General features: G+C 41.8%; 1 protein-coding gene across 1 annotated transcript in view; it reads left to right on the top strand.

Moving 5' to 3' along the window:
• Positions 1 to 5,440, top strand: part of PRDM14 (PR/SET domain 14) — a 12,416-nt gene extending 6,976 nt beyond the window's left edge. The window contains exons 6-7 of the mRNA XM_006924019.1: positions 2,630 to 2,731; positions 5,213 to 5,440. Coding sequence (XP_006924081.1) covers positions 2,630 to 2,731; positions 5,213 to 5,440 — 330 coding nt within the window. The remainder of the gene's footprint in view (positions 1 to 2,629; positions 2,732 to 5,212) is intronic.
• The last annotated feature ends 4,700 nt before the right edge of the window (positions 5,441 to 10,140 follow it).

The raw sequence follows: 10,140 nt of genomic DNA, 5'->3' as shown, positions 1-10,140 counted from the left end.
AGGGTGGCCAGGGGTGGTTTTTACATAGCAAACCTTTGAAATTTTGATTGCCAACTTAATTTTTTTAACATTGAGAAAACAGTATTTGCTTGGTAAATACAATATGGAGAAAAACAAAACAAAAGCTGCCTGATATGTTCTGGCCCAAAGTTAAGACATTTTAGATATGATTGTTTTCCATCTGTATGCATGTTTTTAATATACTTGGGGTCATACTGAATATTATGAGGCTACTTTTCTGACTTAGGATTACATCACAAGCTGATTTGTAAACACATGTGGCTATGTCAGTACTTTAAGTAGTGCTTTTACCATGTTAAAGTAGATTTAATTTCCTCAGGAAGCCCAAAGGAAACATTTAATTTGACTTTAGAAGAAAAAGAAGCTCAAGTGTAACAGACATGTAGAACTTCAGATAAATGATTTTTAACAAGAATAATCGGTTTCTGAAAGAGGAAAAATTTTTTGACTGATAAAAATATCAGAAGGTGCCGGGTGTACAACCAACAGTGAAACCCCATACTACCCTCCTCCTTCCAACATTCAAAACATAAGCGTACCTCCTCTTCAGATGAATCAAGAGAAGTTACAATGTCAGGGGAAATCCTTGGCGCCCATAACAATGAGCCAAGAGTTCATGCATAAATTCAGAATGCCAGCTCCATCCAGCCTTCTGAGACACCTGACCAACGAACAGAGGGCTTGTTTTTTCATAAAGCATTGTTTCCTACACGCCGTCCATTGTTCAAATTTTGCAAGACTAACTCGTTTCATCTTTGACTTCCTTGTAAGCTTTTGTTTTTGCTAGGGTTTCTAATTGCAAGACAGAAATCTAATTTCTTAATTGTGTAATTGTATAATGACATTTACATTCTTCATGGAGCTTACTCTGACTCGAACCAGTGGTTTCTGGGCCCGTGAACAGTCAGATCTGGATATTTTTCATCACCTTCTTGCATTAGTTCCCCTGATTCTTCCCCACTCTTCCCTCTTGATTTCTTTTTTTGGGGGGAAGGGGTGGGGAGGTATTACTGGGGCATATCTTCAGGTAATTGTGTTTAAGGGTACATAGTGGAAAGCTTTCTGAGTCTTATCAGGATATTTTACTCACATATCCGATAGTTTGACTAGATATAGAATTGTAGATAGAAATAATTGTTCCTCGGAATATTCAAGGCATCATTCTACTCTATCGCTGCCAATCTGGTTCTTGTTTCTTTGTAAATAACCGTTTTTTCTTTATGGAACTTGTTCTCTGTCTTTGAAGTTCTGAAATTTTAACAGAATGTGTCAAATTGGATGTGGCTTTTTTTCTTTCTTTTTCTCCTACTTGGTATGCAGTGGAGTACAAAGTACCCTTTCTATATGAAGGCAAAAGTCCCAAGCTCAAAGGAATTTTCTTTTTCTTTTTTTGGGGGGAGGGGGGCTGATTATCTGCCTTCCAGATCTTTGTTCTTTCCTGGAACTCCTTTTGGCCAGATATTAGGTTGAATCTACCTTCCTGTGCTTAATTTTTAATTTTTTTTGCTTAGCCTTCCCAGAAAAATCAGAAAAGTTCCCCAACCTTATTTTCCAAATTGTATTTAAGTCTTTACCAGTCAGCTGGGTCCGTCCAGTTACATGGCATTTCCATTGAGTACTTTGTATTCTTGTTTGTTTTTCATTTACAAGAGCAATTTTTTAAAAATTACTTCCCTCTTGTAATTGATCTCTTTTTGCAATATTATCTCAAACATTTGACCTTTTTTTTGCTTTAATAACAATAATATATGCTTATTAAAACTTCAAGCAGTACAGAAAAAATAGGGAAGACTTTTAAAATCCACCCCAAATCCCACAACCTGAAAACACCTGCTCTCCTGTCTGTTACCATTAGCACACCTGGGGAAGTAGCACAGGGAAACTCAGCAGTTTCCTTTACCTGGCTCGGAATTCCTGAGATTTGACAGGAGTCACCAGGGCAGAGAGCACAGAGCTGTAATATGAACTAATACACGGCAGGTGGCCGTACCATATGCTCTCCCTGGACCCCCAAACTATAACCCTTATTGTGTGGGTAGAATATGTCTCGGGTCATCTGCTACCTGAGTTGCCATTTTGGTCTACGTATTCATCACCATCCCCAACTAGATTTTTAGTTTACTTTCTCTAGCACAGTGTTAAGCACATAGTACGTACTCCATAAATACTTGTTGAATTAATTGCACAGTGCTTGCAATTTACTCACAGCCCTCTGTAAGGAAAACAGCAGGTATCTTGCTGAAGAAAATCAGGAAACAGATTCCAAGTTTAACTGACTTGCTGTGGTCACTACTTGTTGACGGAGCAGGACTAATTCAGGCCTCTCTTAAATGCCATGATCCTATTCAATGCCCGCATTTCACATCTGAAGCAAATGACCTAAAGTCACAGCACCTAGCAGGCTCTGGACCAGAACCCGTTCTTCAGTGTGGTTCTGGCATGTGTTTGTACTGTTGGCTAGCTCTCAGCCTGGCCTGCTTGGTCCTTCCCTACAGGTATACACAGAATAAATATACTAGTAGTTCCCTCACACCCAGGTAAACGTCATGGTGAAATGAACTTGTTAGAGGAAACGTGAGTTCAACTATATTTTTCTTTTTCGCCTTAGTGTTCTACGTGTGGGAAATGTTTCTCTCAGTCTTCCAGCCTAAACAAGCACATGAGAGTCCACTCTGGAGACAGACCCTACCAGTGTGTGTACTGTACAAAGGTAAACGGGACCCCCTTCTGAGAGACCTGCTTTGAGCTCTATTTGAGTGTCTGTGGATGAGAACTTGAAGCGTAAAGCCTAACTTATAACAAGTTCTTGCTAACAGCCCCATCCCTGTTTCTACCCCCAAATGTGCTCACGTTTGCTTAAGATGGTCTGATACTATTACCTGTTGCCAACTTGGCAGTTAGGGCACGTGCAGTGTAATAACCCCAAATTAATAAGGACCTGACGGTTGCAGACAGCACTCTTTGGTTACATCACAGACACTAAAATGCTGCCGATCCAGTTTTCTAGAGCACGCTGACGTGCGATCTCATCCACATTATATAGAGTATTAAGTTATAAAAATGAAGAGATAGATTCGTGGTTAGGGGTTGCTGGAGTAGAGACAAGTTTGACCTTCAGAAGCATTTTACCAGAATACCTCGGGTCCTACTTTGATGATACACCTGTGCTGTCTAATGCAGAGTTAGCCATTAACCATACGTGGCTATCTAAATTAACAAAAGTGAAATAAAATAGAAAATTCAGCACCTCAGATGCTCTAGCCACATCTCAAGTAATCGGTACTCCCATGTGGTTAGTGACCACCCGATCGGATGGCACAGACCATTTCCATAGGCACAGAAAGGTCTATCGAATAGAATGGACTGTGTCTATCATAGTCGTTTACATTTTTTTTTATAATGAAGCCATAAAAGAAACAGGCTATCTTAGCTAGGGTGACTTCTAAACCTTCCACAGAGGAAGAAGGCATTGAGTCTACAAGTCTTAGGGAAGCTAATCAGCCAAAGAAATTGTCAACAGAATGGAAATAATCAGCACAGAAAAATGGGGCTGAGATCCAGCTGGACTCTGCGGAACCAGCGCAGACCAAAGGAAGGTGACTGGGTTTGTGTGAAAAAGCAGCCTATCCTGAGGGATAATGCTTTCCTACAGGGATTTCCAGAGCGAGGTCAAAACACCTCATAACCCATCCTGTTTCTGGAGTTCTAATTCTCATTCTCACCTTGAACTTCGAGCTGACCTGAAGGGAGAACTAAATCCACTTAGGACCTAAGTTCGTTGTCTGGCATTCTGGCTTATGGAGCGGACTCCCGTTCCTCAGGCTGGTGAAGACCGGCCATGTCTGGTTGTCTACGCAAGGACAGCACGTGCACCTTACTAAGCAGTGACCTAACCCTGCGTATGCCCAGACACCCCATTGTCGAGTGCTTTTCTCCCGGCCCCCCAAATCCAAGGTCACCAGTTTAACCTGGTGTTTCATATCACTGCCAGTGGACCCCACCCCCTAAAATGAAATGATTACATTTCTATTACAGTACCTGGAAGTGACAAAGGGCAGAGCATGGTTTTGGAATGAATGAGGGGAAAGGTTATAAGTAAGGGAATTGAAAAGAAGTGGCCACGAAAAAATATGTAAAAACAACAAAGTACTTGGGAATCTAAAATGTTATAGCCACTCATAGTTTAGCAATTTCTTTAAAAACTAAGCTTATAACTACCGTCCAGCAATTGCATATACATTCACACAGAAACCTGTACACAAGTTTATAGCAGCTTTATTCACAATAGCCCCAACCCAGTGTCCTTCAGTGGGTACATGATGACACAGAGCGGTGTATCCACACCATGGAATACGGCTCAGCAGTCAGAGCGGGGTGAGCTGTCATACACAGCCACCTGGGTGAGTCACCAGACATGCTGAGTGAGAAGTGCCAATACCAAAGACTACGTACTGTATGATTCCATGCACACAACCGCGAATTGATAAAATTATGGCGAGGGAGGACAGCTTCGTGGTTGGCACGGCTTAAAAAAAACGGGAGTGGAAGGGGTGGCGGAGGGGGCGACGTGAGGGGCCTTTCTGATGAAAGGTCTGTATCTTAACTGTCAACACCAATATCCTGGTTGTGATATTGTACCCTTTCCCCTTGAGAACCTGAGTAAAGGGTACACAGAATCTCTATTATTTCTATGAGTGCATATGAATCTACAATTATCTCAAAAAGTTTTAAAACTAAGAAATCGGTAAGGTACTGCTATGTATGCAGACACTGGCCAATATTAGCTGCTCCTGTAATGCAGCTAACCTCAGTGTGGTCCTAGGAGCCCCTGTATGAGAATTGCTTGTTAAGTGCAGATTCCTTGTTGCCTCAAAGTGTGTGCTTACTGGGTACACTCTGTGGGGTAGGGTTGTCAATCTGCATTTTTAACTAGACCCCAGGTGATCTTCGCCACTGAAAGGCCACTGCCCTAATAGTCAGGGCTACTCAAGACCAGCCAGAAGGACACATCAGTCGTGCCTTTTGTTACTAGGTCTACTCCTGTCGGCCAAGAGTCTCGATAGCCTTCATACCCAAGGTACAGCTACTGGAGAACTAAGGGTGACATAAGCGTCAACAACGACATTAAACGCTTTGCATAACTGGTCTTCCGGCTGACGGAAGTTCACCCTTCTGCTTTCTGTCTTCGCAGAAGTTCACCGCCTCCAGCATACTCCGCACGCACATCAGGCAGCATTCTGGGGAGAAGCCCTTCAAATGCAAGCACTGCGGCAAATCTTTCGCGTCCCACGCTGCCCACGACAGCCACGTGCGGCGCTCACACAAGGAGGACGAGGCCTGCTCTTGCAGCACCTGTGGGAAAACCTTCCCGGATCAAGAATCCTTGGACCCCCACGTGAAGGTCCATGACGACTGCTAGCCCTCAGTCTGGGGACCGTGTGGAAACTAAGGACTCAGACTGTCTTTATTTTTCTTGTGTATGAGAGTGTTGTATGAACAAATGATAAGAAACAGAAAAATGGAACTGACCAATTAGCTGATTAACTGCATTTATCAACTGTGGTTTTAACAGCTCTCGCAGACATGTTTTCCATGATTTCCAATAAGAATGAAATTTTGGTGAATTTACCTAGAAATAATGAAAGCTGTTAATAGTTCTTGAGGGTCTGGAAACTCAAAAACCCTGAGAGAGGGGACAACATTGAATTTCAGGGACTGAGTAGAGTTTAGTTTCGTGATGAAAAAGAAAAAATCCTTTACACCTTGGGCCCCCATTATCATATGTCTGTGGCCATCACCTGCTAATATTTCTTCACAGAATAAATTCTTTATAAATTTATTCAAGCCAGAGCATCATTAGTTGTACCTAAATGTTCAGATATGAATTAACCGCCCATCTTTATCTGGGTTCATTTTAGACTCTTAGTTCCTACCCCTCCCCCGTCACGTGACAAATGCCTGTTAATAGTTTGTTTAGCGCCACACAGAATTACTTGGAGGACACAGAAATTACTTATTCACCCACCATCTGTGACCTTTACCGATTGGGGAAGAAAAATTACCAAACCGAGAGAGGCTAAAAAATTGCAATAGACAAAATAAATGTATTTCTATTGCTCTAGGTCTAAACTGGATTTCATTCCTGAATAATAGACGGGTGGAATTTTCGAGGTCTCTAATTAGCCTGTTCATGATAATATATGTAGAGTGTAAAAAAGAGACCCACTGGAAAAAAAAATGTGCCATATTAGTTGTCACAAGGCTGATGCAAGTATGTAGGGAATAATGTCTTATAATGTTCAGGAAGACAGTGGACTCATCTTCGGGGTAATAATAGCCAACACCTACTGAGTGTTAGCCCTGTGAGAGAGTACCACTGAATTCACCATTTACAAATGGGGAAATGGAGGCTGAGAGAGGAAGAAACATATTCACACAGAGAACTAGAGATCAGATACGCAGAACAAAAGTGCTTCATAGGTGCCCATAGCTACTAAACTGCTATGTCACATCACCAGCTATGGTTCTATTGATGACCTGGGATTTCTCTTCACCCTTTAGCCACGGTCCAGGTCTCTCAAAATGGAGCAAACTCAATATGGAACAGCTGCCCCCTCCAGAGGGAGGCTCCCAGCTGTGGCAGAGTCCTTTGAGACAAACGCAGTGGCAGTGACAGATTTTCCTCTAGGGAATTCTGTGCCGCGGTGACTAGGTCTGAGTAATTTATCCTAATGGGCATGTGCCCTGTTGTTTTAGGGGTGTTTTAGTTCATGTTAATTAAGTCAGAACAATGGTCTTTTGAAACGATTGGATCTCATCTTGTAATTAGGCAGCCTTTCTTTGACTGCTAGCTTAAAATGTATTTCTTACTGTTTATGGGTTTAAATGTTATTTGAAAATCAAATGGTAAAGCAAGACCCCAGGAACTGGTGTGATGCCAGTTTTTTTCACTAGTTGAATAATTCAAATGAACCACTGTGTGCTTTGAACCAGAATAGTAGCAAAGGAAGGTAACTATTTTCCTTTATTCTAACAATCGCTCTCCAATGGGTGACGGGGAATAATACCTTACACGGATCCTGCATGCCCACTGGAAAACTGGAAAACCCTGGACCTGTTTCCACAAAGTCTTGGTCATGTTGATCAGGTGACATCAATTTTTGGTTTGGAAAATGCAATCAGTTTGTAACATCTTTTCTTTGGTAATTACCTTAAGCTCTCTTATGTTTATTTAAAATGTGTATCTCGGCTATTTCTAAAGATAACTCGGATCAGCTTATAACGATAATAAAAAAGACTGAGACAAAGTACATGACAAACCACCACATAGAGAGGAGAATGGGATTAAAACTCTGGGTTAATGTAATTATGCGGGCTGAACATTGTTGGAACGTAACAAATAGAATATAGATTTTGGAGTTGGACAAACTGTCTTTGTCCACCACGTCCTCATGGTCCAATGTTGGGGAAGTGTTTCATGTCCGAGGTTTAACGTCTTCACCCACACAGTAGCTATAGTGTAGGGCATTGTGAGAATGAAGTAAAATGTAGCGACTTGTGTTCTGGATGATACTTAATCCATTTTCTTTCTCTTAACCTGTCAGTCAAGACAAAATTAAGACAATTATGCAAATTTTATATTGACAAATATGATTGCTTTCAATTGTTCTCACAAGTGTGGTTCCTGGACCAGCAGCATCAACACCACCTGGGGACTGTTAGGCAAATTCTCTAGCCCTACTGGATATTTACTAAATCAGGAACTCTGGGGACGTGGCCCAGCAATTCGTATTAAGGTTTTCGAACCATTGCTTCATTCGATATAGTCTTCCAGTACCTGCAGCGTACATAGCAGGAGGTGAAACTGAGTAGCTAGGTGACTTGGCAAAATTACAAAGCTGTTCATTAGCAGAAACGGTTAGAATAAATTGCTGGCAGAATAGTGCTCTTCTTGGGACTCGTGGATGCCAATAGAACACAGTCCTATTTTTCTGTTGGAAATATGGAGCTTCGTGCAGCCTGGTTGATGGAATTTAGAGACCTTCTCCTAAGTGAGTTTCTCTTACATTTCTTTTCCCTACCTGAGTCTATCTGATGATAAATATCATCGGTTTATTCATTAGAGTAAAAAAAAAAATGCATAAAAAGGGACATCTGAACCCTGCAAAAATAACTAGGCTCAAAGTAAAGTGGCATCTATGGTATTGATGAAGCTGTTCTAGTTCTCAAGGGAACTGGGCAATTCCAGTGAACAAAGCTGTCAAAAGAGACACTTGGACCTCTACGGGGCCTGCAGTAGGCTCGGCATCGTGGCCATAGAGGCATTGTTCCCACAGTGCAGGGCAGATTGGGGCTGCAATGAACTGCCATACGCAGTATGATAGATAAAATCTCAAATACAGTCCTAGACTGTCTATTGCTGGGTCTGAAATACTGCATGACAGGTTGCACAGTATTTCATTCACAGTTGTTTTAAGTGCTTTCAGGATGCCTTGTGACTTCCTTAGGGGCAGTAATGGCACCGAAATGTTATTTGATGGACCCTATCCGAATTTCAGGAGAACGAATTTATACATTGGATTCCTTCAATAGAAACATTTAAATAGAATATCGGATCACAGCAAGTTTTTTGTTCATTGACATTGCAAAATAGAATAAGCAAAATTATTTGGAAAGAAAAATTGTGTTAATATAAAATACCCTTCATTGATAATCTCTTCATAAAGTACAGGAATCTCATAGAAAACAAGTTTTTTTTACCTTATTTTAAGAGGTAATATATTCAGCTTCCATTTATTGCTGCAAATAATTTTAACTGCTTTGTTGGCTTCAAATAACTAATAAATTATGGTTTCTTGAAGTGAGATATTTAGCCGTAATTATAGCTAAGATAGAGAATATTTAGGGAGAAGACCGTGGTCTTATTTTTGCATATGACCTCAGGATAAAATATTCCTTCGCTGTCATTCATTTTCATATATTATCTCAGGATTTTTGTAATCACATGAAAAAGTGGAATAAATTGTGTGTGTTTAACATAATGTAGATTCCATCTATAGGTCTGCGAAATTCATTCTGGGTTGAGTACTTTGTGTCAAAAGCAGTTCGCTCTCAAGAAAATATATCAAAGAGGTTGAAATTCCATTCCTGATTTTTTTATAAACTGTTTAAACATGCTATGTTCTTCCTTTTGCTTCCATGATGCTAATAAAAATATTAGGTAAGATTTTAGGGCCATACATGTGATTTTTCCCCATTCTTAACCAATTAGATGCAGCGAGACAACTGAGAGGCCAAACAGTCCACAACTCACGGTGAGCTTGTTTCCGACAACAGGATTTTTCCTTTCTTCCTCTGGAAAGGCTTTCTCAGCCTCTGACTGTCGGGAGACTGTGGGTACCCGAACCGGGGACGGTGAATGACGAATTCCACTCTCCCGTTACCTGATTTAAAGGTGCCGGAGCCAAATTCTCTAAAATTTGTTTTGAAACTCTTCCGCTTCCACGAAGAATGAGCAGGATGTCACACAAGGTGGTGGGGCTCGTTCCAGGTCCTCTCTTAGAGGGAGGGGCTATCTCTGTTTCCCAGTTCTCAAATACCAAATGCCTTTGGGCATGCGAGCCCCCAAGGCGGGACTCGCCCAGTCGCAGGAGGGCAGGAGGGCCTGAGGTCTTCGGGGTGACTCGGAGCCTAGGGCTGAGCACTCAAGAACGGGCGTGGGAATTCCCCTATCCCAAGTCGAAGTGTTTCCTAAAGTCAGAATGGCTTTCCCCCGCTCTATCTAGTCTTTGTTCCTCTCCGATGCCAGCACTAACGGCACTGCGAGGGCCACACACTCCTTCACTCCCCAGAGAGCTTCGCTTTCAGTGTTTACCCCACACCCCCTCTCTAAGTGGCTACCTGTCAGTTTCCATTTCAGCTCTGCCTTCCTACTTACAGGACTGCTGACCACCGACTGACATATCACCTGTATCGATTCTCTAAGAGCTGACAAGGTGGAGGGGAGACTATTCTAAGGCAGCCCTGAGCTCTTAGCGGAGCGGGATCATAAACGCCCCCATTAAAGGTTTCATTCAATAGCAATCTTTGCTAAAGTAAATGGACATCAGTCCCCCCGCT

This window comes from Pteropus alecto, unplaced genomic scaffold, assembly GCF_000325575.1.
Source record: "Pteropus alecto unplaced genomic scaffold, ASM32557v1 scaffold87, whole genome shotgun sequence".
Classification (NCBI taxonomy): Eukaryota; Metazoa; Chordata; class Mammalia; order Chiroptera; family Pteropodidae; genus Pteropus; species Pteropus alecto.
The sequence above is the reverse complement of the archived record's forward strand: the minus strand, read 5'-3'. Positions and strand labels throughout refer to the sequence as shown.